The sequence below is a fragment of the Mesocricetus auratus genome, unplaced genomic scaffold (assembly GCF_017639785.1).
Source record: "Mesocricetus auratus isolate SY011 unplaced genomic scaffold, BCM_Maur_2.0 Super-Scaffold_2245, whole genome shotgun sequence".
Lineage (NCBI taxonomy): Eukaryota > Metazoa > Chordata > Mammalia > Rodentia > Cricetidae > Mesocricetus > Mesocricetus auratus.
In genome coordinates, this window is record NW_024429180.1 from 30,152,097 (window position 1) to 30,178,365 (window position 26,269).

The 26,269-nt window shown below is 45.4% G+C and overlaps 5 protein-coding genes across 9 annotated transcripts in view; 1 reads left to right on the plus strand and 4 right to left on the minus strand.

Moving 5' to 3' along the window:
- The window catches only part of LOC121143179, a 28,148-nt gene extending 2,498 nt beyond the window's left edge, over positions 1–25,650 (plus strand). Inside the window, exons 2-5 of the mRNA XM_040754426.1 lie at positions 4,434–4,571; positions 11,388–11,525; positions 18,333–18,470; positions 25,277–25,650. Of these exons, the coding sequence (XP_040610360.1) occupies positions 4,434–4,571; positions 11,388–11,525; positions 18,333–18,470; positions 25,277–25,422 (560 nt within the window). The 3' untranslated portion in view covers positions 25,423–25,650. The remainder of the gene's footprint in view (positions 1–4,433; positions 4,572–11,387; positions 11,526–18,332; positions 18,471–25,276) is intronic.
- On the minus strand, positions 2,002–3,986 carry LOC121143139 (tudor and KH domain-containing protein-like). 2 transcript variants are annotated; one of them, XM_040754374.1, is made up of 2 exons: positions 3,658–3,986; positions 3,371–3,581 (listed from the first exon to the last, which is right to left on the minus strand). In XM_040754374.1, exons 1-2 carry the CDS (start codon positions 3,984–3,986, stop codon positions 3,458–3,460), a joined length of 453 nt encoding a protein of 150 aa, XP_040610308.1. In that variant the 3' UTR covers positions 3,371–3,457. The 2 variants fall into 2 exon arrangements, with proteins under 2 accessions (XP_040610275.1, XP_040610308.1); XM_040754341.1 differs by having other exon boundaries at positions 2,002–3,986.
- Positions 8,961–10,940, minus strand: LOC121142952 (tudor and KH domain-containing protein-like). 2 transcript variants are annotated; one of them, XM_040754246.1, is made up of 2 exons: positions 10,612–10,940; positions 10,325–10,535 (listed from the first exon to the last, which is right to left on the minus strand). In XM_040754246.1, the coding sequence occupies exons 1-2, from the start codon at positions 10,938–10,940 to the stop codon at positions 10,412–10,414; spliced, it is 453 nt and encodes a 150-aa protein (XP_040610180.1). In that variant the 3' UTR covers positions 10,325–10,411. The 2 variants fall into 2 exon arrangements, with proteins under 2 accessions (XP_040610162.1, XP_040610180.1); XM_040754228.1 differs by having other exon boundaries at positions 8,961–10,940.
- LOC121142924 (tudor and KH domain-containing protein-like) lies at positions 15,901–17,885 on the minus strand. Of its 2 annotated transcripts, XM_040754157.1 has the most exons (2): positions 17,557–17,885; positions 17,270–17,480 (listed from the first exon to the last, which is right to left on the minus strand). In XM_040754157.1, exons 1-2 carry the CDS (start codon positions 17,883–17,885, stop codon positions 17,357–17,359), a joined length of 453 nt encoding a protein of 150 aa, XP_040610091.1. In that variant the 3' UTR covers positions 17,270–17,356. The 2 variants fall into 2 exon arrangements, with proteins under 2 accessions (XP_040610031.1, XP_040610091.1); XM_040754097.1 differs by having other exon boundaries at positions 15,901–17,885.
- Positions 22,985–24,830, minus strand: LOC121143064 (tudor and KH domain-containing protein-like). Of its 2 annotated transcripts, XM_040754310.1 has the most exons (2): positions 24,502–24,830; positions 24,215–24,425 (listed from the first exon to the last, which is right to left on the minus strand). In XM_040754310.1, the coding sequence occupies exons 1-2, from the start codon at positions 24,828–24,830 to the stop codon at positions 24,302–24,304; spliced, it is 453 nt and encodes a 150-aa protein (XP_040610244.1). In that variant the 3' UTR covers positions 24,215–24,301. The 2 variants fall into 2 exon arrangements, with proteins under 2 accessions (XP_040610219.1, XP_040610244.1); XM_040754285.1 differs by having other exon boundaries at positions 22,985–24,830.
- Positions 25,651–26,269: the final 619 nt, after the last annotated feature.

The following is a 26,269-nucleotide window of genomic DNA, read 5'->3' on the forward strand; positions in this document are numbered from 1 at the left end:
GTAAGGAAAAGTAAATGCAGAAAATGTGTCTTCAGAGGTAACCAGTACAACTAGATTCCTGGGGAAATTATCACAATACATTCCACAGTAAACACACACGCACACACATACACACACACACACATATTCACATACACTTTTGCAGAAAGGAACTTTTTTTTTTAAATTTTGAAACAAGTTTGCTTCAAATGGTAATCAGCCTCCCCTGCTCCCCTGTCTCCTCACTGAGGCCACCTCCCATCATGAAATACCAAGTAGAATGACAAAAGTTTAAGAGGATTCTAAAAACAAAAGAGCAGAGAGCAACATGTTTCTCTGGTGGGCTCTGTTTTGCTAGAGACAAGCAGACTCACAGGGCTCCCTTACTGGAGTCTTCCTGTGTCGACATAAGCGGCAAAAAAAAAAAAAATAAAACCAAAACAAAACAAAACTGCAAGGCCCTTTTAAGAGGCCCTGCTAAACACTGAATGGTGTGTAAGAGCAGATGCCAGTGGCAGTGAATTTCAGAGCTAAAACTGCAAAGTTACATATTGTATACTTTGAGAAGATTAAGCCAATCAGTACTCAAGCTCATGAGGTCCTAAAGCTAGCTGAGTTAATGAGAGTTGATGTCTCCTGGAGGAGCCTAAGTTAGTTAATATCGGGTACATGGGCGTGGATAGGCAGGTTGGTTGTGCTCCTCGGTATGGTCCTATACCCATGCACATATGTGCAACACCAATTGGACTCTTTGGGTCTTTAAATCAGAACAAGTTATGAATCGGGTGTGGTGGCACACATACTATTTTTAAAGCAATCTTTTTCAAACAGCAATCTCTGTTCCCTCTGCCTTCTGAGCCCCCACTCCACCCACTACCTCCCATCCCACGCCCACTCCACTACTAACAGACACTGAGGCCTTCCAAGGGGCATCAAAGTCTGGGACATCATCATTTGGGACAGAAATAAGGCCCTCCCTCCCTGCCTCTAATGGGAGCCCATAGGAAATGGGTTCCAGAAACACAGTTCATGTATTATGGATAAATCCTGGTTGCAAAGCCAGATGCCCCATAGACTGCCGAAAACCCCCAGCTCACACACAGGTTCAAGGAACCTAGTTCGGTCTCATGCAGGTTCCCCAAGGAGTCAGTTAACTCCCACTAGCTCAGGTCAAGCTGTTTCTGTGGGTTTCCCCCAGCACGGTCTTGACCACTTTCCTCATCACTTCTCAGTCTCTGCAACTGGACTCAAGGAGATTGGTCCAGTGCTTATCTGTGGATATCTGCCTCCATCAATACTGGGCAAAGGTTCTAGGATGGAACTTAAGGTACTGATCAATCTCATTACATAGGAAAGACATGTATGGTGCCTTGTCCATTATTTCTTAGATTCTTAGATGGAGATTGAGTGGTTTTGTTGGATTCCTGGGAATGTCTTTAGGGTAGCAATAACCTTTAACCCCATCACAGGTGTAGAAGTGGCAGGGGAGTCACTGAGTTTGATATCAGCCTGGTCTAGAGCAAGTTCCAGGATGCCAGGCTTCAGAGAGAAAACCTCTCTTGAGAACACTCACACACACACACAAAAATTTAAATGAAGTAAACCAAATCAAAGAAGAGGTTTATGAAACAGCAGGAGTTAACAGAGGGCCTGGGATAAGTTTGGGGGTGTGTTAAAGGTATGGATATGAGATGAATACATTGTATGGATGCACAAACTTACCAAAGTATGAAACAATGTACTTTGATTTAAAAACCAAAGCAAATATTTCAAATATTTTTAGGAAAAACTCTCAAATATGTAAGATGCTTTATAATCAGTAATCACTCTCATACACACACACACACACACACACACACACACACACACATTCGTATACACACATCAGAAAGTGACTATTAGCAATGCATAGGTATCAGCAACAGTGTAAAATGCATCGCACCCTGATGGAGGGGATTCAGACTATAAAACTTTTTATTCCATAACACATGTTTCATCGTCAGAGCAGCTAAAATATTGTATTTGACTGATAGGAAATTATCAAGTAAATATTGAGCCACGGAAGCGCTATTCCTTTGACTTCTTTGGAATCCTTGGAAGAGATTTCTGTTCATGTAGTTGAAGTGAAATGCTACATACAATTTTTTTTCCAAGCAGAAGTACATTCTTTATTTCTCTAGATGTGTGTATACAGACATACTGTTAATTTAACATGTCCTAAGTTGTCTCTACGTTTCTTCTACTTGCATTTACAAGAAAGTTCATAAGCAAATACCTGAAGGAATACTACAATGGAACTCTCTTCAGTATCCTCAGCACTCCCTTCCCCCATGAGGCCTTTATATTGATGCGACTCTTCTACATCTTCTTCTGAACACTTCGGCTTTTGTTAAGCTGAGGCAGGAATAGGCACGAGGTAACTCTTCAGGGATCATCATTCTGGTCTCACTGACTATGCTGGAAAAAGAAGAATCTGCCTCCTCTGCCATGTCCATCACGTCCATCATGTCCATCATGTCCATCCTCAACGTATATGGGAAAGTTCCATCTTCTTCCACATCTTCTGGAAGTTCGACTGCATATCCTTTACGAACTAATTCTAACCCAATATCAAGTTCCTGCCCATTGCTGGTATCATACAAATAGATTTCTGGCCAAGTTGACTTTCCATTATGGACATCGCCAGAGAACTTGGCCACCAATGGCTTCCAGGCACCACAGGCAGTGAGTCTTTCAAACTCATCAAGAGCTTCCTCTTCCCACTGTTCACCTGAGGGGCCAATCCGTGCCAGACTGCATTCTATTGCTTGAAAAGGAAGGATCAGGAAGTCCATCTTGAGAGCCCTCAGATCCTCCACTGGGCAGTTCCTATTATTTCCAAAGTCAACAAAATATAGGTCCAAGTGCCCATTTTCCAGGGTACTAAGAATCTTGGCTCGATACCAGCAACCATCTACAGAGTAACGTGCTGCTACAAAGTCTCCTACGTTCACACTCAAGTCTTCAGGCAGACTACTTTCATAGTGCTGGGTCATCTCAATGATAAGTTTTTGAAAATGGGGGCTGTGCGAGCTAATGATTTGGATCCAGAGGCGGTTAGGGTTTTCAGAAGCAGAAACGAAGACGTCTAGGAACTCATCGGCCCGGAAAATGAAGTCGGCACTGGCAACTTCAAACACGGATGTCTCTGGATAGTTGTGGACACCAGAATTCTGAAGGCCGTCATTAGGTGTCTGCCAGGAACCTTCTTCTGGTGCTGCAGCAACCATATCGCCACCACCTTTGCTGACAGGAACCTCCAGGTGTAATAAGGCTGCTTTGCCAGCCCCTCCTGGCTCTATGACTTCCTCTCCTCTAACACAGATAGGCTGCTTTCGTGGAACAATAGAAAGGGTAATCCTGTTTCGAAGTTCTTCTAACACTTTCTCCATTATCAGATGCTTTGCAGCTTCCACTTCCTTCTGTGTCCCCGAGATTTTTATGAGTCTTGACAGTAGTAACGACCCCTCTGATTCTTTATCGCACGTAATTTTGGCTCCAGAAGCCTTACAGATAGAACGAATCGTCTTGCCACCTCTCCCAATGATTCTGCCCACGGATCGCTGGGGGACGCAGAGCTCCTCAGATACCAGGATGTTCTCTGTCAGGATCTGATCGATTGCTGCTTTGGCTTTGCACACCTCAACAGGTGAGCCGCTCAGCAACACCACACGCTCATCACCCTCATCGTCCAAGTCCAAGTCCAAGTCAATGCGAGCGCCTGTCTGTTTCCGCAGCCGTTTAATATTGGCTCCTTGCCGACCAATGATCAGCCTCACAGCCTCCTGGGGCACTCTCATTTCCATATGAACATCATCTTTTCCAACATGTGTCAATTGCTCTGCTCGGCTTTCCCTGTATCGGCGGTATAGAATATAGGCCACAGTTACACCTGCTGGTATTCCAAGGCCCAGGGCTATTTTATCCATAGTGGACAGGTTTGTCTGTGAAATTTGTTCAGTGGCCATTTTCCCGCTGTATCCTGAAACAAACAAATCAAGAAGTATTTGGTCACTAACTTGTCTTGTTGGCAGAGACACATGAGAAGGTAGTGTTAACAACAAAAACCAAAAACGCCCTTTACTAAGACAGACAGTGGTGGTTTATGACTTTAATCATGGCTTTCAGGAGGCAGATGCAGGAGGATTTCTGAGCTTGACAGTTAGGGGTACACAGGAAACCATGTCTCAAACAAAATAAAATAACCAAAACAACCAAAAAAATAAAACAAAAGAAAAAAGAAAAAAAAAACCCTACCTGCCCATTTTCCCCATTTCAAAAGCTCTAGTTAAAAAAAAAAAAACACTTTTTAGAAAATGTCTTAGGATACTTAATACGTTAAGTAACGTACATGAAATTATTTAGCAACTATTTCACCCTTTCCCGAATAACTGTATTTCATTCCTCCATCAAAGCAGGAAAACATGCATCAGGATTCCCGTGTCTGGATTGCTGTCCTAAGGCATGGATAATGAACTCAAACCAGCATATCACAAAAACACTGATGAGGACAGAGCCTGGTGTGGAAGCCATGGTCATAACCCCAGCACCAAGTAAGTAAGGCAGAAGGATGTGAACCCAGGCAGCAGCGGGTCACACCTTTAATCTAGCAGCTGCATTAGTTAGCTATGGAGGCCAGGGAGCCGTGGGACACACCTTTATTCCCAGCAGCCACACTAGTGTTAGAGGCCAGGCTGTGGTGGGACATACCTTTAATCCCAACACCCATGAGAAGCAGGCAGAAGGATCTATTTCAAGGCTACCCTGAACTACAGGAAACGGATCGTTTAAAACAGCTCACACCAAGGTTTGTTCAGTACTTGGGATCCACGCCTTTAATCCCAGCCCAAATTGGGAGGAGACAGGAGCTCAGTACACTCTGACATCTGGTGGAGGCAGATGTAGTCTAGAGAACAGGATCGCCCATTCCTTGTGAGCATTGTTGAGAACTCTACTGGCTGGCCACTCTGCGTCTCAGATCCTCACCTTTAATCCCAATACCTGTTACTGGGTCTTTATTAGTACTGCTACATCTCACAAACAAAGAGGAAGGAAGACTACGGGAAAAATCAGTTCAAAGTAGAATATTCTGGGGCTTGCCCGTACTTCCATCTCTCCAGAAGTAAAAGCCAGAGGAGCTCAGTTCAAAGCCAGATCCACACAAACCCTGCCACTAAATAAATAACCAGATATCCTGCAGTGGCAAACAGCCATTGGGACTAAAATGGGGCAAGTAGACCCCTTATTTCAAAAGGAGCCCAGTCTAGGAGCCCCGAGTAGTGGCGAGTGGTCTACCAGATATGGGAGCTGAGACCCTGGGGCCAGAGCCCTTGCTCCGAGCACAGCTGGTCCAGAAGGGGACCCAAGCAGGACCGCACACCCACCACTGGCCCCATGGATCCCATCCTCAATCCGGCACTTCTGCCTCCAGTTGCCAGGCTGCCCACCACCCAGACTCTCCCAAGCCCCCAAACTCCTCTCTGCAGCCCTGGCTTTACCTGTCTTCCGAAGTCCTGCGCTCCTTCTCCTTGTACCTCACAGGTAACACTCTGAAGCAGCCAAACAGGTGGCAGCTATTTAACCGAGGCTTGCCCCGCCTACCTGCCACGCCCGCACCAATCAACGCCTGTCTGGAAGTCTGACAATTTCCCTAAACCACAGGTAATCCTTGTCCTGGCTGCCTGTAAACTAGGTGAGCAGATCTGCTCTGAAGGCCAATGACTGGGATTAAACCTCTGAGCCTGCCCACCTCACTAGGCAGTTAGAGACACAGGAAGGAGATGCTGTTAATGGATCCTGTGTCTGCTGAGGATTAAATAACCAACTGGAGGCCCTTGGAGTCCTTGGATCTTCTCTGAGGATGAGATTTGCATACTCACAAAGAAGGGGCCTTGGATCATTGGTGGGCTTTCACGGATCAAGTAAATCACTTCTCTTTTTTGTTTGTTTTGTTTTTATTTATTTGTTTATTTTTTATTTTTTTTATTTTTTTATTTTTTGTTTTTGCTAGATAGGGTTTCTCCGTATTGTTTTGGAGGCTGTCGGTCCAGGCAGGCCTGGAAGTCACACAGATCTGCCTGCATCTGCCTCCGGAGTGCTGGGATTAAAGCGGTGCACCACCAGCGCAGTTCGGCCTATGCTTTCCTGGAGGGTGTTGGGACACGCCTTTAATCCCAGCAATTGGGAGGCAGAGGTAGGCGGATCTCTCTGAGTTCAGGACCAGCTCTGGTCTACAGAGCCGCACAGGAAACTCTTCCATCAAAAACCAAACAAACAAACGAAACTTCTGCCTGTATGCTTTCCCCATCTCCATCTGACTAGGAGAGAGGAAAGCAACTCTGTTGAAAGGAGGAAAAAGGGGGTGGACACTGCATGGCCCTGCGGCGGAGCCCTGGACTCTCCACGTGGATATAAGTCACCATGGCCACCACCTAGATAAGGGAGCTTTGGGTCGAGAGCACCTGTGGACCAATGGCCCTGATTCCAGCCCATAGAAAGGGAGGCTGTGGCGGGCAGCAGCAGTGTGCTTGACAATCTGAATTCCGGCGGCCATCTTGATCGTACCTGGACCACTAAGAAACTACACACTGTGGCGAGGACAGAGTCACTCCAGTTCATGCGGAGATGTTTTGAAATATCATCTCTCACGCCTGGAGCAGGATGAACACTCAGACAAAACAATGTTTGTTGAGCGACTACAACATCGTTTCTGGTCACTCAGATGTCTTTGGGTCAGTTTTCCCATTATCATTGTTATTATTGTTATTACTGTTATTTCAGAGACAGATGTTTGGTATGTTGCCCAGGCTGTCCTCAGATTTAGTTCTTTAGCAGCTGGGACCTACACACATGCTTGACTTCTAGTCACTCAGAAACAATAGATTTGGGGAAGTCAAACTTGCACCTCCCAGAAGAGTCACAAGTAAGGAAAAGTAAATGCAGAAAATGTGTCTTCAGAGGTAACCAGTACAACTACATTCCTGGGGAAATTTTCACAATACATTCCACAGTAAACACACACACACACACACACACACACACACACACACACACACACATATTCACATACACTTTTGCAGAAAGAACCTTTTCTTTTTTAATTTTGAAACAAGTTTGCTTCACATGGTAATCAGCCTCCCCTCCTCCCCTGTCTCCTCACTGAGGCCGCCTGGCATCATGAAATACCAAGTAGAATGACAAAAGTTTAACAGGATTCTAAAAACAAAAGAGCAGAGAGCAACATGTTTCTCTGGTGGGCTCTGTTTTGCTAGAGACAAGCAGACTCACAGGGCTCCCTTACTGGAGTCTTCCTGTGTTGGCATAAGCGGCAAAAAAAAAAAAAATAAAACCAAAACAAAACAAAACTGCAAGGCCCTTTTAAGAGGCCCTGCTAAACACTGAATGGTATGTAAGAGCAGATGCCAGTGGCAGTGAATTTCAGAGCTAAAACTGCAAAGTTACATATTGTATACTTTGAGAAGATTAAGCCAATCAGTACTCAAGCTCATGAGGTCCTAAAGCTAGCTGAGTTAATGAGAGTTGAGTGTCTCCCTGGAGGAGCCTTAAGTTAGTTAATATCGGGTACATGGGCGTGGATAGGCAGGTTGGTTGTGCTCCTCGGTATGGTCCTATACCCATGCACATATGTGCAACACCAATTGGACTCTTTGGGTCTTTAAATCAGAACAAGTTATGAATCGGTGTGGTGGCACACATACTATTTTTAAAGCAATCTTTTTCAAACAGCAATCTCTGTTCCCTCCTGCCTTCTGAGCCCCCACTCCACCCACTACCTCCCCATCCCACGCCCACTCCACTACTAACAGACACTGAGGCCTTCAAGGGGCATCAAAGTCTGGGACATCATCATTTGGGACAGAAACAAGGCCCTCCCTCCCTGCCTCCTAATGGGAGCCCATAGAAATGGGTCCCGGAAACACAGTTCATGTATTATGGATAAATCCTGGTTGCAAAGCCAGATGCCCCATAGACTGCCAAAAACCCCCAGCTCACACACAGGTTCCAAGGAACCTAGTTCGGTCTCATGCAGGTTCCCCAAGGAGTCAGTTAACTCCCACTAGCTCAGGTCAAGCTGCTTCTGTGGGTTTCCCCCAGCACGGTCTTGACCACTTTCCTCATCACTTCTCAGTCTCTGCAACTGGACTCAAGGAGATTGGTCCAGTGCTTATCTGTGGATATCTGCCTCCATCAATACTGGGCAAAGGTTCTAGGATGGAACTTAAGGTACTGATCAATCTCATTACATAGGAAAGACATGTATGGTGCCTTGTCCATTATTTCTTAGATTCTTAGATGGAGATTGAGTGGTTTTGTTGGATTCCTGGGAATGTCTTTAGGGTAGCAATAACCTTTAACCCCATCACAGGTGTAGAAGTGGCAGGGGAGTCACTGAGTTTGATATCAGCCTGGTCTAGAGCAAGTTCCAGGATGCCAGGCTTCAGAGAGAAAACCTCTCTTGAGAACACTCACACACACACAAAAATTTAAATGAAGTAAACCAAATCAAAGAAGAGGTTTATGAAACAGCAGGAGTTAACAGAGGGCCTGGGATAAGTTTGGGGTGTGTTAAAGGTATGTATATGAGATGAATACATTGTATGGATGCACAAACTTACCAAAGTATGAAACAATGTACTTTGATTTAAAAACCAAAGCAAATATTTCAAATATTTTTAGGAAAAACTCTCAAATATGTAAGATGCTTTATAATCAGTAATCACTCTCATACACACACACACACACACACACACACACACACACACACATTCGTATACACACATCAGAAAGTGACTATTAGCAATGCATAGGTATCAGCAACAGTGTAAAATGCATCGCACCCTGATGGAGGGATTCAGACTATAAAACTTTTTATTCCATAACACATGTTTCATCGTCAGAGCAGCTAAAATATTGTATTTGACTGATAGGAAATTATCAAGTAAATATTGAGCCACGGAAGCGCTATTCCTTTGACTTCTTTGGAATCCTTGGAAGAGATTTCTGTTCATGTAGTTGAAGTGAAATGCTACATACAATTTTTTTTCCAAGCAGAAGTACATTCTTTATTTCTCTAGATGTGTGTATACAGACATACTGTTAATTTAACATGTCCTAAGTTGTCTCTACGTTTCTTCTACTTGCATTTACAAGAAAGTTCATAAGCAAATACCTGAAGGAATACTACAATGGAACTCTCTTCAGTATCCTCAGCACTCCCTTCCCCCATGAGGCCTTTATATTGATGCGACTCTTCTACATCTTCTTCTGAACACTTCGGCTTTTGTTAAGCTGAGGCAGGAATAGGCACGAGGTAACTCTTCAGGGATCATCATTCTGGTCTCACTGACTATGCTGGAAAAAGAAGAATCTGCCTCCTCTGCCATGTCCATCACGTCCATCATGTCCATCATGTCCATCCTCAACGTATATGGGAAAGTTCCATCTTCTTCCACATCTTCTGGAAGTTCGACTGCATATCCTTTACGAACTAATTCTAACCCAATATCAAGTTCCTGCCCATTGCTGGTATCATACAAATAGATTTCTGGCCAAGTTGACTTTCCATTATGGACATCGCCAGAGAACTTGGCCACCAATGGCTTCCAGGCACCACAGGCAGTGAGTCTTTCAAACTCATCAAGAGCTTCCTCTTCCCACTGTTCACCTGAGGGGCCAATCCGTGCCAGACTGCATTCTATTGCTTGAAAAGGAAGGATCAGGAAGTCCATCTTGAGAGCCCTCAGATCCTCCACTGGGCAGTTCCTATTATTTCCAAAGTCAACAAAATATAGGTCCAAGTGCCCATTTTCCAGGGTACTAAGAATCTTGGCTCGATACCAGCAACCATCTACAGAGTAACGTGCTGCTACAAAGTCTCCTACGTTCACACTCAAGTCTTCAGGCAGACTACTTTCATAGTGCTGGGTCATCTCAATGATAAGTTTTTGAAAATGGGGGCTGTGCGAGCTAATGATTTGGATCCAGAGGCGGTTAGGGTTTTCAGAAGCAGAAACGAAGACGTCTAGGAACTCATCGGCCCGGAAAATGAAGTCGGCACTGGCAACTTCAAACACGGATGTCTCTGGATAGTTGTGGACACCAGAATTCTGAAGGCCGTCATTAGGTGTCTGCCAGGAACCTTCTTCTGGTGCTGCAGCAACCATATCGCCACCACCTTTGCTGACAGGAACCTCCAGGTGTAATAAGGCTGCTTTGCCAGCCCCTCCTGGCTCTATGACTTCCTCTCCTCTAACACAGATAGGCTGCTTTCGTGGAACAATAGAAAGGGTAATCCTGTTTCGAAGTTCTTCTAACACTTTCTCCATTATCAGATGCTTTGCAGCTTCCACTTCCTTCTGTGTCCCCGAGATTTTTATGAGTCTTGACAGTAGTAACGACCCCTCTGATTCTTTATCGCACGTAATTTTGGCTCCAGAAGCCTTACAGATAGAACGAATCGTCTTGCCACCTCTCCCAATGATTCTGCCCACGGATCGCTGGGGGACGCAGAGCTCCTCAGATACCAGGATGTTCTCTGTCAGGATCTGATCGATTGCTGCTTTGGCTTTGCACACCTCAACAGGTGAGCCGCTCAGCAACACCACACGCTCATCACCCTCATCGTCCAAGTCCAAGTCCAAGTCAATGCGAGCGCCTGTCTGTTTCCGCAGCCGTTTAATATTGGCTCCTTGCCGACCAATGATCAGCCTCACAGCCTCCTGGGGCACTCTCATTTCCATATGAACATCATCTTTTCCAACATGTGTCAATTGCTCTGCTCGGCTTTCCCTGTATCGGCGGTATAGAATATAGGCCACAGTTACACCTGCTGGTATTCCAAGGCCCAGGGCTATTTTATCCATAGTGGACAGGTTTGTCTGTAAAATTTGTTCAGTGGCCATTTTCCCGCTGTATCCTGAAACAAACAAATCAAGAAGTATTTGGTCACTAACTTGTCTTGTTGGCAGAGACACATGAGAAGGTAGTGTTAACAACAAAAACCAAAAACGCCCTTTACTAAGACAGACAGTGGTGGTTTATGACTTTAATCATGGCTTTCAGGAGGCAGATGCAGGAGGATTTCTGAGCTTGACAGTTAGGGGTACACAGGAAACCATGTCTCAAACAAAATAAAATAACCAAAACAACCAAAAAAATAAAACAAAAGAAAAAAGAAAAAAAAAACCCTACCTGCCCATTTTCCCCATTTCAAAAGCTCTAGTTAAAAAAAAAAAAACACTTTTTAGAAAATGTCTTAGGATACTTAATACGTTAAGTAACGTACATGAAATTATTTAGCAACTATTTCACCCTTTCCCGAATAACTGTATTTCATTCCTCCATCAAAGCAGGAAAACATGCATCAGGATTCCCGTGTCTGGATTGCTGTCCTAAGGCATGGATAATGAACTCAAACCAGCATATCACAAAAACACTGATGAGGACAGAGCCTGGTGTGGAAGCCATGGTCATAACCCCAGCACCAAGTAAGTAAGGCAGAAGGATGTGAACCCAGGCAGCAGCGGGTCACACCTTTAATCTAGCAGCTGCATTAGTTAGCTATGGAGGCCAGGGAGCCGTGGGACACACCTTTATTCCCAGCAGCCACACTAGTGTTAGAGGCCAGGCTGTGGTGGGACATACCTTTAATCCCAACACCCATGAGAAGCAGGCAGAAGGATCTATTTCAAGGCTACCCTGAACTACAGGAAACGGATCGTTTAAAACAGCTCACACCAAGGTTTGTTCAGTACTTGGGATCCACGCCTTTAATCCCAGCCCAAATTGGGAGGAGACAGGAGCTCAGTACACTCTGACATCTGGTGGAGGCAGATGTAGTCTAGAGAACAGGATCGCCCATTCCTTGTGAGCATTGTTGAGAACTCTACTGGCTGGCCACTCTGCGTCTCAGATCCTCACCTTTAATCCCAATACCTGTTACTGGGTCTTTATTAGTACTGCTACATCTCACAAACAAAGAGGAAGGAAGACTACGGGAAAAATCAGTTCAAAGTAGAATATTCTGGGGCTTGCCCGTACTTCCATCTCTCCAGAAGTAAAAGCCAGAGGAGCTCAGTTCGAAGCCAGATCCACACAAACCCTGCCACTAAATAAATAACCAGATATCCTGCAGTGGCAAACAGCCATTGGGACTAAAATGGGGCAAGTAGACCCCTTATTTCAAAAGGAGCCCAGTCTAGGAGCCCCGAGTAGTGGCGAGTGGTCTACCAGATATGGGAGCTGAGACCCTGGGGCCAGAGCCCTTGCTCCGAGCACAGCTGGTCCAGAAGGGGACCCAAGCAGGACCGCACACCCACCACTGGCCCCATGGATCCCATCCTCAATCCGGCACTTCTGCCTCCAGTTGCCAGGCTGCCCACCACCCAGACTCTCCCAAGCCCCCAAACTCCTCTCTGCAGCCCTGGCTTTACCTGTCTTCCGAAGTCCTGCGCTCCTTCTCCTTGTACCTCACAGGTAACACTCTGAAGCAGCCAAACAGGTGGCAGCTATTTAACCGAGGCTTGCCCCGCCTACCTGCCACGCCCGCACCAATCAACGCCTGTCTGGAAGTCTGACAATTTCCCTAAACCACAGGTAATCCTTGTCCTGGCTGCCTGTAAACTAGGTGAGCAGATCTGCTCTGAAGGCCAATGACTGGGATTAAACCTCTGAGCCTGCCCACCTCACTAGGCAGTTAGAGACACAGGAAGGAGATGCTGTTAATGGATCCTGTGTCTGCTGAGGATTAAATAACCAACTGGAGGCCCTTGGAGTCCTTGGATCTTCTCTGAGGATGAGATTTGCATACTCACAAAGAAGGGGCCTTGGATCATTGGTGGGCTTTCACGGATCAAGTAAATCACTTCTCTTTTTTGTTTGTTTTGTTTTTATTTATTTGTTTATTTTTTATTTTTTTTATTTTTTTATTTTTTGTTTTTGCTAGATAGGGTTTCTCCGTATTGTTTTGGAGGCTGTCGGTCCAGGCAGGCCTGGAAGTCACACAGATCTGCCTGCATCTGCCTCCGGAGTGCTGGGATTAAAGCGGTGCACCACCAGCGCAGTTCGGCCTATGCTTTCCTGGAGGGTGTTGGGACACGCCTTTAATCCCAGCAATTGGGAGGCAGAGGTAGGCGGATCTCTCTGAGTTCAGGACCAGCTCTGGTCTACAGAGCCGCACAGGAAACTCTTCCATCAAAAACCAAACAAACAAACGAAACTTCTGCCTGTATGCTTTCCCCATCTCCATCTGACTAGGAGAGAGGAAAGCAACTCTGTTGAAAGGAGGAAAAAGGGGGTGGACACTGCATGGCCCTGCGGCGGAGCCCTGGACTCTCCACGTGGATATAAGTCACCATGGCCACCACCTAGATAAGGGAGCTTTGGGTCGAGAGCACCTGTGGACCAATGGCCCTGATTCCAGCCCATAGAAAGGGAGGCTGTGGCGGGCAGCAGCAGTGTGCTTGACAATCTGAATTCCGGCGGCCATCTTGATCGTACCTGGACCACTAAGAAACTACACACTGTGGCGAGGACAGAGTCACTCCAGTTCATGCGGAGATGTTTTGAAATATCATCTCTCACGCCTGGAGCAGGATGAACACTCAGACAAAACAATGTTTGTTGAGCGACTACAACATCGTTTCTGGTCACTCAGATGTCTTTGGGTCAGTTTTCCCATTATTATTGTTATTATTGTTATTACTGTTATTTCAGAGACAGATGTTTGGTATGTTGCCCAGGCTGTCCTCAGATTTAGTTCTTTAGCAGCTGGGACCTACACACATGCTTGACTTCTAGTCACTCAGAAACCATAGAATTGGGGAAGTCATACTTGCACCTCCCAGAAGAGTCACAAGTAAGGAAAAGTAAATGCAGAAAATGTGTCTTCAGAGGTAACCAGTACAACTAGATTCCTGGGGAAATTATCACAATACATTCCACAGTAAACACACACACACACACACACACAAACAGACACACACACATATTCACATACACTTTTGCAGAAAGGAACTTTTTTTTTTAAATTTTGAAACAAGTTTGCTTCACATGGTAATCAGCCTCCCCTCCTCCCCTGTCTCCTCACTGAGGCCACCTCCCATCATGAAATACCAAGTAGAATGACAAAAGTTTAAGAGGATTCTAAAAACAAAAGAGCAGAGAGCAACATGTTTCTCTGGTGGGCTCTGTTTTGCTAGAGACAAGCAGACTCACAGGGCTCCCTTACTGGAGTCTTCCTGTGTCGGCATAAGCGGCAAAAAAAAAATAAATAAATAAAACCAAAACAAAACAAAACTGCAAGGCCCTTTTAAGAGGCCCTGCTAAACACTGAATGGTGTGTAAGAGCAGATGCCAGTGGCAGTGAATTTCAGAGCTAAAACTGCAAAGTTACATATTGTATACTTTGAGAAGATTAAGCCAATCAGTACTCAAGCTCATGAGGTCCTAAAGCTAGCTGAGTTAATGAGAGTTGATGTCTCCTGGAGGAGCCTAATTTAGTTAATATCGGGTACATGGGCGTGGATAGGCAGGTTGGTTGTGCTCCTCGGTATGGTCCTATACCCATGCACATATGTGCAACACCAATTGGACTCTTTGGGTCTTTAAATCAGAACAAGTTATGAATCGGGTGTGGTGGCACACATACTATTTTTAAAGCAATCTTTTTCAAACAGCAATCTCTGTTCCCTCTGCCTTCTGAGCCCCCACTCCACCCACTACCTCCCCATCCCACGCCCACTCCACTACTAACAGACACTGAGGCCTTCCAAGGGGCATCAAAGTCTGGGACATCATCATTTGGGACAGAAATAAGGCCCTCCCTCCCTGCCTCTAATGGGAGCACATAGGAAATGGGTTCCAGAAACACAGTTCATGTATTATGGATAAATCCTGGTTGCAAAGCCAGATGCCCCATAGACTGCCGAAAACCCCCAGCTCACACACAGGTTCAAGGAACCTAGTTCGGTCTCATGCAGGTTCCCCAAGGAGTCAGTTAACTCCCACTAGCTCAGGTCAAGCTGTTTCTGTGGGTTTCCCCCAGCACGGTCTTGACCACTTTCCTCATCACTTCTCAGTCTCTACAAGTGGACTCAAGGAGATTGGTCCAGTGCTTATCTGTGGATATCTGCCTCCATCAATACTGGGCAAAGGTTCTAGGATGGAACTTAAGGTACTGATCAATCTCATTACATAGGAAAGACATGTATGGTGCCTTGTCCATTATTTCTTAGATTCTTAGATGGAGATTGAGTGGTTTTGTTGGATTCCTGGGAATGTCTTTAGGGTAGCAATAACCTTTAACCCCATCACAGGTGTAGAAGTGGCAGGGGAGTCACTGAGTTTGATATCAGCCAGGTCTAGAGCAAGTTCCAGGATGCCAGGCTTCAGAGAGAAAACCTCTCTTGAGAACACACACACACACACAAAAATTTAAATGAAGCAAACCAAATCAAAGAAGAGGTTTATGAAACAGCAGGAGTTAACAGAGGGCCTGGGATAAGTTTGGGGGTGTGTTAAAGGTATGGATATGAGATGAATACATTGTATGGATGCACAAACTTACCAAAGTATGAAACAATGTACTTTGATTTAAAAACCAAAGCAAATATTTCAAATATTTTTAGGAAAAACTCTCAAATATGTAAGATGCTTTATAATCAGTAATCACTCTCATACACACACACACACACACACACACACACACACATTCGTATACACACATCAGAAAGTGACTATTAGCAATGCATAGGTATCAGCAACAGTGTAAAATGCATCGCACCCTGATGGAGGGGATTCAGACTATAAAACTTTTTATTCCATAACACATGTTTCATCGTCAGAGCAGCTAAAATATTGTATTTGACTGATAGGAAATTATCAAGTAAATATTGAGCCACGGAAGCGCTATTCCTTTGACTTCTTTGGAATCCTTGGAAGAGATTTCTGTTCATGTAGTTGAAGTGAAATGCTACATACAATTTTTTTTCCAAGCAGAAGTACATTCTTTATTTCTCTAGATGTGTGTATACAGACATACTGTTAATTTAACATGTCCTAAGTTGTCTCTACGTTTCTTCTACTTGCATTTACAAGAAAGTTCATAAGCAAATACCTGAAGGAATACTACAATGGAACTCTCTTCAGTATCCTCAGCACTCCCTTCCCCCATGAGGCCTTTATATTGATGCGACTCTTCTACATCTTCTTCTGAACACTTCGGCTTTTGTTAAGCTGAGGCAGGAATAGGCACGAGGTAACTCTTCAGGGATCATCATTCTGGTCTCACTGACTATGCTGGAAAAAGAAGAATCTGCCTCCTCTGCCATGTCCATCACGTCCATCATGTCCATCATGTCCATCCTCAACGTATATGGGAAAGTTCCATCTTCTTCCACATCTTCTGGAAGTTCGACTGCATATCCTTTACGAACTAATTCTAACCCAATATCAAGTTCCTGCCCATTGCTGGTATCATACAAATAGATTTCTGGCCAAGTTGACTTTCCATTATGGACATCGCCAGAGAACTTGGCCACCAATGGCTTCCAGGCACCACAGGCAGTGAGTCTTTCAAACTCATCAAGAGCTTCCTCTTCCCACTGTTCACCTGAGGGGCCAATCCGTGCCAGACTGCATTCTATTGCTTGAAAAGGAAGGATCAGGAAGTCCATCTTGAGAGCCCTCAGATCCTCCACTGGGCAGTTCCTATTATTTCCAAAGTCAACAAAATATAGGTCCAAGTGCCCATTTTCCAGGGTACTAAGAATCTTGGCTCGATACCAGCAACCATCTACAGAGTAACGTGCTGCTACAAAGTCTCCTACGTTCACACTCAAGTCTTCAGGCAGACTACTTTCATAGTGCTGGGTCATCTCAATGATAAGTTTTTGAAAATGGGGGCTGTGCGAGCTAATGATTTGGATCCAGAGGCGGTTAGGGTTTTCAGAAGCAGAAACGAAGACGTCTAGGAACTCATCGGCCCGGAAAATGAAGTCGGCACTGGCAACTTCAAACACGGATGTCTCTGGATAGTTGTGGACACCAGAATTCTGAAGGCCGTCATTAGGTGTCTGCCAGGAACCTTCTTCTGGTGCTGCAGCAACCATATCGCCACCACCTTTGCTGACAGGAACCTCCAGGTGTAATAAGGCTGCTTTGCCAGCCCCTCCTGGCTCTATGACTTCCTCTCCTCTAACACAGATAGGCTGCTTTCGTGGAACAATAGAAAGGGTAATCCTGTTTCGAAGTTCTTCTAACACTTTCTCCATTATCAGATGCTTTGCAGCTTCCACTTCCTTCTGTGTCCCCGAGATTTTTATGAGTCTTGACAGTAGTAACGACCCCTCTGATTCTTTATCGCACGTAATTTTGGCTCCAGAAGCCTTACAGATAGAACGAATCGTCTTGCCACCTCTCCCAATGATTCTGCCCACGGATCGCTGGGGGACGCAGAGCTCCTCAGATACCAGGATGTTCTCTGTCAGGATCTGATCGATTGCTGCTTTGGCTTTGCACACCTCAACAGGTGAGCCGCTCAGCAACACCACACGCTCATCACCCTCATCGTCCAAGTCCAAGTCCAAGTCAATGCGAGCGCCTGTCTGTTTCCGCAGCCGTTTAATATTGGCTCCTTGCCGACCAATGATCAGCCTCACAGCCTCCTGGGGCACTCTCATTTCCATATGAACATCATCTTTTCCAACATGTGTCAATTGCTCTGCTCGGCTTTCCCTGTATCGGCGGTATAGAATATAGGCCACAGTTACACCTGCTGGTATTCCAAGGCCCAGGGCTATTTTATCCATAGTGGACAGGTTTGTCTGTAAAATTTGTTCAGTGGCCATTTTCCCGCTGTATCCTGAAACAAACAAATCAAGAAGTATTTGGTCACTAACTTGTCTTGTTGGCAGAGACACATGAGAAGGTAGTGTTAACAACAAAAACCAAAAACGCCCTTTACTAAGACAGACAGTGGTGGTTTATGACTTTAATCATGGCTTTCAGGAGGCAGATGCAGGAGGATTTCTGAGCTTGACAGTTAGGGGTACACAGGAAACCATGTCTCAAACAAAATAAAATAACCAAAACAACCAAAAAAATAAAACAAAAGAAAAAAGAAAAAAAAAACCCTACCTGCCCATTTTCCCCATTTCAAAAGCTCTAGTTAAAAAAAAAAAAACACTTTTTAGAAAATGTCTTAGGATACTTAATACGTTAAGTAACGTACATGAAATTATTTAGCAACTATTTCACCCTTTCCCGAATAACTGTATTTCATTCCTCCATCAAAGCAGGAAAACATGCATCAGGATTCCCGTGTCTGGATTGCTGTCCTAAGGCATGGATAATGAACTCAAACCAGCATATCACAAAAACACTGATGAGGACAGAGCCTGGTGTGGAAGCCATGGTCATAACCCCAGCACCAAGTAAGTAAGGCAGAAGGATGTGAACCCAGGCAGCAGCGGGTCACACCTTTAATCTAGCAGCTGCATTAGTTAGCTATGGAGGCCAGGGAGCCGTGGGACACACCTTTATTCCCAGCAGCCACACTAGTGTTAGAGGCCAGGCTGTGGTGGGACATACCTTTAATCCCAACACCCATGAGAAGCAGGCAGAAGGATCTATTTCAAGGCTACCCTGAACTACAGGAAACGGATCGTTTAAAACAGCTCACACCAAGGTTTGTTCAGTACTTGGGATCCACGCCTTTAATCCCAGCCCAAATTGGGAGGAGACAGGAGCTCAGTACACTCTGACATCTGGTGGAGGCAGATGTAGTCTAGAGAACAGGATCGCCCATTCCTTGTGAGCATTGTTGAGAACTCTACTGGCTGGCCACTCTGCGTCTCAGATCCTCACCTTTAATCCCAATACCTGTTACTGGGTCTTTATTAGTACTGCTACATCTCACAAACAAAGAGGAAGGAAGACTACGGGAAAAATCAGTTCAAAGTAGAATATTCTGGGGCTTGCCCGTACTTCCATCTCTCCAGAAGTAAAAGCCAGAGGAGCTCAGTTCGAAGCCAGATCCACACAAACCCTGCCACTAAATAAATAACCAGATATCCTGCAGTGGCAAACAGCCATTGGGACTAAAATGGGGCAAGTAGACCCCTTATTTCAAAAGGAGCCCAGTCTAGGAGCCCCGAGTAGTGGCGAGTGGTCTACCAGATATGGGAGCTGAGACCCTGGGGCCAGAGCCCTTGCTCCGAGCACAGCTGGTCCAGAAGGGGACCCAAGCAGGACCGCACACCCACCACTGGCCCCATGGATCCCATCCTCAATCCGGCACTTCTGCCTCCAGTTGCCAGGCTGCCCACCACCCAGACTCTCCCAAGCCCCCAAACTCCTCTCTGCAGCCCTGGCTTTACCTGTCTTCCGAAGTCCTGCGCTCCTTCTCCTTGTACCTCACAGGTAACACTCTGAAGCAGCCAAACAGGTGGCAGCTATTTAACCGAGGCTTGCCCCGCCTACCTGCCACGCCCGCACCAATCAACGCCTGTCTGGAAGTCTGACAATTTCCCTAAACCACAGGTAATCCTTGTCCTGGCTGCCTGTAAACTAGGTGAGCAGATCTGCTCTGAAGGCCAATGACTGGGATTAAACCTCTGAGCCTGCCCACCTCACTAGGCAGTTAGAGACACAGGAAGGAGATGCTGTTAATGGATCCTGTGTCTGCTGAGGATTAAATAACCAACTGGAGGCCCTTGGAGTCCTTGGATCTTCTCTGAGGATGAGATTTGCATACTCACAAAGAAGGGGCCTTGGATCATTGGTGGGCTTTCACGGATCAAGTAAATCACTTCTCTTTTTTGTTTGTTTTGTTTTTATTTATTTGTTTATTTTTTATTTTTTTTATTTTTTTATTTTTTGTTTTTGCTAGATAGGGTTTCTCCGTATTGTTTTGGAGGCTGTCGGTCCAGGCAGGCCTGGAAGTCACACAGATCTGCCTGCATCTGCCTCCGGAGTGCTGGGATTAAAGCGGTGCACCACCAGCGCAGTTCGGCCTATGCTTTCCTGGAGGGTGTTGGGACACGCCTTTAATCCCAGCAATTGGGAGGCAGAGGTAGGCGGATCTCTCTGAGTTCAGGACCAGCTCTGGTCTACAGAGCCGCACAGGAAACTCTTCCATCAAAAACCAAACAAACAAACGAAACTTCTGCCTGTATGCTTTCCCCATCTCCATCTGACTAGGAGAGAGGAAAGCAACTCTGTTGAAAGGAGGAAAAAGGGGGTGGACACTGCATGGCCCTGCGGCGGAGCCCTGGACTCTCCACGTGGATATAAGTCACCATGGCCACCACCTAGATAAGGGAGCTTTGGGTCGAGAGCACCTGTGGACCAATGGCCCTGATTCCAGCCCATAGAAAGGGAGGCTGTGGCGGGCAGCAGCAGTGTGCTTGACAATCTGAATTCCGGCGGCCATCTTGATCGTACCTGGACCACTAAGAAACTACACACTGTGGCGAGGACAGAGTCACTCCAGTTCATGCGGAGATGTTTTGAAATATCATCTCTCACGCCTGGAGCAGGATGAACACTCAGACAAAACAATGTTTGTTGAGCGACTACAACATCGTTTCTGGTCACTCAGATGTCTTTGGGTCAGTTTTCCCATTATTATTGTTATTATTGTTATTACTGTTATTTCAGAGACAGATGTTTGGTATGTTGCCCAGGCTGTCCTCAGATTTAGTTCTTTAGCAGCTGGGACCTACACACATGCTTGACTTCTAGTCACTCAGAAACCATAGAATTGGGGAAGTCATACTTGCACCTCCCAGAAGAGTCACAAGTAAGGAAAAGTAAATGCAGAAAATGTGTCTTCAGAGGTAACCAGTACAACTAGATTCCTGGGGAAATTATCACAATACATTCCACAGTAAACACACACACACACACACACACAAACAGCACACACACATATTCACATACACTTTTGCAGAAAGGAACTTTTTTTTTAAATTTTGAAACAAGTTTGCTTCACATGGTAATCAGCCTCCCCTCCTCCCCTGTCTCCTCACTGAGGCCACCTCCCATCATGAAATACCAAGTAGAATGACAAAAGTTTAAGAGGATTCTAAAAACAAAAGAGCAGAGAGCAACATGTTTCTCTGGTGGGCTCTGTTTTGCTAGAGACAAGCAGACTCACAGGGCTCCCTTACTGGAGTCTTCCTGTGTCGGCATAAGCGGCAAAAAAAAAATAAATAAATAAAACCAAAACAAAACAAAACTGCAAGGCCCTTTTAAGAGGCCCTGCTAAACACTGAATGGTGTGTAAGAGCAGATGCCAGTGGCAGTGAATTTCAGAGCTAAAACTGCAAAGTTACATATTGTATACTTTGAGAAGATTAAGCCAATCAGTACTCAAGCTCATGAGGTCCTAAAGCTAGCTGAGTTAATGAGAGTTGATGTCTCCTGGAGGAGCCTAAGTTAGTTAATATCGGGTACATGGGCGTGGATAGGCAGGTTGGTTGTGCTCCTCGGTATGGTCCTATACCCATGCACATATGTGCAACACCAATTGGACTCTTTGGGTCTTTAAATCAGAACAAGTTATGAATCGGGTGTGGTGGCACACATACTATTTTTAAAGCAATCTTTTTCAAACAGCAATCTCTGTTCCCTCTGCCTTCTGAGCCCCCACTCCACCCACTACCTCCCCATCCCACGCCCACTCCACTACTAACAGACACTGAGGCCTTCCAAGGGGCATCAAAGTCTGGGACATCATCATTTGGGACAGAAATAAGGCCCTCCCTCCCTGCCTCTAATGGGAGCCCATAGGAAATGGGTTCCAGAAACACAGTTCATGTATTATGGATAAATCCTGGTTGCAAAGCCAGATGCCCCATAGACTGCCGAAAACCCCCAGCTCACACACAGGTTCAAGGAACCTAGTTCGGTCTCATGCAGGTTCCCCAAGGAGTCAGTTAACTCCCACTAGCTCAGGTCAAGCTGTTTCTGTGGGTTTCCCCAGCACGGTCTTGACCACTTTCCTCATCACTTCTCAGTCTCTGCAACTGGACTCAAGGAGATTGGTCCAGTGCTTATCTGTGGATATCTGCCTCCATCAATACTGGGCAAAGGTTCTAGGATGGAACTTAAGGTACTGATCAATCTCATTACATAGGAAAGACATGTATGGTGCCTTGTCCATTATTTCTTAGATTCTTAGATGGAGATTGAGTGGTTTTGTTGGATTCCTGGGAATGTCTTTAGGGTAGCAATAACCTTTAACCCCATCACAGGTGTAGAAGTGGCAGGGGAGTCACTGAGTTTGATATCAGCCAGGTCTAGAGCAAGTTCCAGGATGCCAGGCTTCAGAGAGAAAACCTCTCTTGAGAACACACACACACACACAAAAATTTAAATGAAGCAAACCAAATCAAAGAAGAGGTTTATGAAACAGCAGGAGTTAACAGAGGGCCTGGGATAAGTTTGGGGGTGTGTTAAAGGTATGGATATGAGATGAATACATTGTATGGATGCACAAACTTATCAAAGTATGAAACAATGTACTTTGATTTAAAAACCAAAGCAAATATTTCAAATATTTTTAGGAAAAACTCTCAAATATGTAAGATGCTTTATAATCAGTAATCACTCTCATACACACACACACACACACACACACACACACACACATTCGTATACACACATCAGAAAGTGACTATTAGCAATGCATAGGTATCAGCAACAGTGTAAAATGCATCGCACCCTGATGGAGGGGATTCAGACTATAAAACTTTTTATTCCATAACACATGTTTCATCGTCAGAGCAGCTAAAATATTGTATTTGACTGATAGGAAATTATCAAGTAAATATTGAGCCACGGAAGCGCTATTCCTTTGACTTCTTTGGAATCCTTGGAAGAGATTTCTGTTCATGTAGTTGAAGTGAAATGCTACATACAATTTTTTTTTCCAAGCAGAAGTACATTCTTTATTTCTCTAGATGTGTGTATACAGACATACTGTTAATTTAACATGTCCTAAGTTGTCTCTACGTTTCTTCTACTTGCATTTACAAGAAAGTTCATAAGCAAATACCTGAAGGAATACTACAATGGAACTCTCTTCAGTATCCTCAGCACTCCCTTCCCCCATGAGGCCTTTATATTGATGCGACTCTTCTACATCTTCTTCTGAACACTTCGGCTTTTGTTAAGCTGAGGCAGGAATAGGCACGAGGTAACTCTTCAGGGATCATCATTCTGGTCTCACTGACTATGCTGGAAAAAGAAGAATCTGCCTCCTCTGCCATGTCCATCACGTCCATCATGTCCATCATGTCCATCCTCAACGTATATGGGAAAGTTCCATCTTCTTCCACATCTTCTGGAAGTTCGACTGCATATCCTTTACGAACTAATTCTAACCCAATATCAAGTTCCTGCCCATTGCTGGTATCATACAAATAGATTTCTGGCCAAGTTGACTTTCCATTATGGACATCGCCAGAGAACTTGGCCACCAATGGCTTCCAGGCACCACAGGCAGTGAGTCTTTCAAACTCATCAAGAGCTTCCTCTTCCCACTGTTCACCTGAGGGGCCAATCCGTGCCAGACTGCATTCTATTGCTTGAAAAGGAAGGATCAGGAAGTCCATCTTGAGAGCCCTCAGATCCTCCACTGGGCAGTTCCTATTATTTCCAAAGTCAACAAAATATAGGTCCAAGTGCCCATTTTCCAGGGTACTAAGAATCTTGGCTCGATACCAGCAACCATCTACAGAGTAACGTGCTGCTACAAAGTCTCCTACGTTCACACTCAAGTCTTCAGGCAGACTACTTTCATAGTGCTGGGTCATCTCAATGATAAGTTTTTGAAAATGGGGGCTGTGCGAGCTAATGATTTGGATCCAGAGGCGGTTAGGGTTTTCAGAAGCAGAAACGAAGACGTCTAGGAACTCATCGGCCCGGAAAATGAAGTCGGCACTGGCAACTTCAAACACGGATGTCTCTGGATAGTTGTGGACACCAGAATTCTGAAGGCCGTCATTAGGTGTCTGCCAGGAACCTTCTTCTGGTGCTGCAGCAACCATATCGCCACCACCTTTGCTGACAGGAACCTCCAGGTGTAATAAGGCTGCTTTGCCAGCCCCTCCTGGCTCTATGACTTCCTCTCCTCTAACACAGATAGGCTGCTTTCGTGGAACAATAGAAAGGGTAATCCTGTTTCGAAGTTCTTCTAACACTTTCTCCATTATCAGATGCTTTGCAGCTTCCACTTCCTTCTGTGTCCCCGAGATTTTTATGAGTCTTGACAGTAGTAACGACCCCTCTGATTCTTTATCGCACGTAATTTTGGCTCCAGAAGCCTTACAGATAGAACGAATCGTCTTGCCACCTCTCCCAATGATTCTGCCCACGGATCGCTGGGGGACGCAGAGCTCCTCAGATACCAGGATGTTCTCTGTCAGGATCTGATCGATTGCTGCTTTGGCTTTGCACACCTCAACAGGTGAGCCGCTCAGCAACACCACACGCTCATCACCCTCATCGTCCAAGTCCAAGTCCAAGTCAATGCGAGCGCCTGTCTGTTTCCGCAGCCGTTTAATATTGGCTCCTTGCCGACCAATGATCAGCCTCACAGCCTCCTGGGGCACTCTCATTTCCATATGAACATCATCTTTTCCAACATGTGTCAATTGCTCTGCTCGGCTTTCCCTGTATCGGCGGTATAGAATATAGGCCACAGTTACACCTGCTGGTATTCCAAGGCCCAGGGCTATTTTATCCATAGTGGACAGGTTTGTCTGTAAAATTTGTTCAGTGGCCATTTTCCCGCTGTATCCTGAAACAAACAAATCAAGAAGTATTTGGTCACTAACTTGTCTTGTTGGCAGAGACACATGAGAAGGTAGTGTTAACAACAAAAACCAAAAACGCCCTTTACTAAGACAGACAGTGGTGGTTTATGACTTTAATCATGGCTTTCAGGAGGCAGATGCAGGAGGATTTCTGAGCTTGACAGTTAGGGGTACACAGGAAACCATGTCTCAAACAAAATAAAATAACCAAAACAACCAAAAAAATAAAACAAAAGAAAAAAGAAAAAAAAAACCCTACCTGCCCATTTTCCCCATTTCAAAAGCTCTAGTTAAAAAAAAAAAACACTTTTTAGAAAATGTCTTAGGATACTTAATACGTTAAGTAACGTACATGAAATTATTTAGCAACTATTTCACCCTTTCCCGAATAACTGTATTTCATTCCTCCATCAAAGCAGGAAAACATGCATCAGGATTCCCGTGTCTGGATTGCTGTCCTAAGGCATGGATAATGAACTCAAACCAGCATATCACAAAAACACTGATGAGGACAGAGCCTGGTGTGGAAGCCATGGTCATAACCCCAGCACCAAGTAAGTAAGGCAGAAGGATGTGAACCCAGGCAGCAGCGGGTCACACCTTTAATCTAGCAGCTGCATTAGTTAGCTATGGAGGCCAGGGAGCCGTGGGACACACCTTTATTCCCAGCAGCCACACTAGTGTTAGAGGCCAGGCTGTGGTGGGACATACCTTTAATCCCAACACCCATGAGAAGCAGGCAGAAGGATCTATTTCAAGGCTACCCTGAACTACAGGAAACGGATCGTTTAAAACAGCTCACACCAAGGTTTGTTCAGTACTTGGGATCCACGCCTTTAATCCCAGCCCAAATTGGGAGGAGACAGGAGCTCAGTACACTCTGACATCTGGTGGAGGCAGATGTAGTCTGGAGAACAGGATCACCCATTCCTTGTGAGCATTGTTGAGAACTCTACTGGCTGGCCACTCTGCGTCTCAGATCCTCACCTTTAATCCCAATACCTGTTACTGGGTCTTTATTAGTACTGCTACATCTCACAAACAAAGAGGAAGGAAGACTACGGGAAAAATCAGTTCAAAGTAGAATATTCTGGGGCTTGCCCGTACTTCCATCTCTCCAGAAGTAAAAGCCAGAGGAGCTCAGTTCGAAGCCAGATCCACACAAACCCTGCCACTAAATAAATAACCAGATATCCTGCAGTGGCAAACAGCCATTGGGACTAAAATGGGGCAAGTAGACCCCTTATTTCAAAAGGAGCCCAGTCTAGGAGCCCCGAGTAGTGGCGAGTGGTCTACCAGATATGGGAGCTGAGACCCTGGGGCCAGAGCCCTTGCTCCGAGCACAGCTGGTCCAGAAGGGGACCCAAGCAGGACCGCACACCCACCACTGGCCCCATGGATCCCATCCT

What these genes read in the sequence shown, in the direction of transcription:
- LOC121143139 (XM_040754341.1), bottom strand. Translation starts at nt 3,986, where the DNA reads ATGGCCACTGAACAAATTTCACAGACAAACCTGTCCACTATGGATAAA.
- LOC121142952 (XM_040754228.1), bottom strand. Translation starts at nt 10,940, where the DNA reads ATGGCCACTGAACAAATTTTACAGACAAACCTGTCCACTATGGATAAA.
- LOC121142924 (XM_040754097.1), bottom strand. Translation starts at nt 17,885, where the DNA reads ATGGCCACTGAACAAATTTTACAGACAAACCTGTCCACTATGGATAAA.
- LOC121143064 (XM_040754285.1), bottom strand. Translation starts at nt 24,830, where the DNA reads ATGGCCACTGAACAAATTTTACAGACAAACCTGTCCACTATGGATAAA.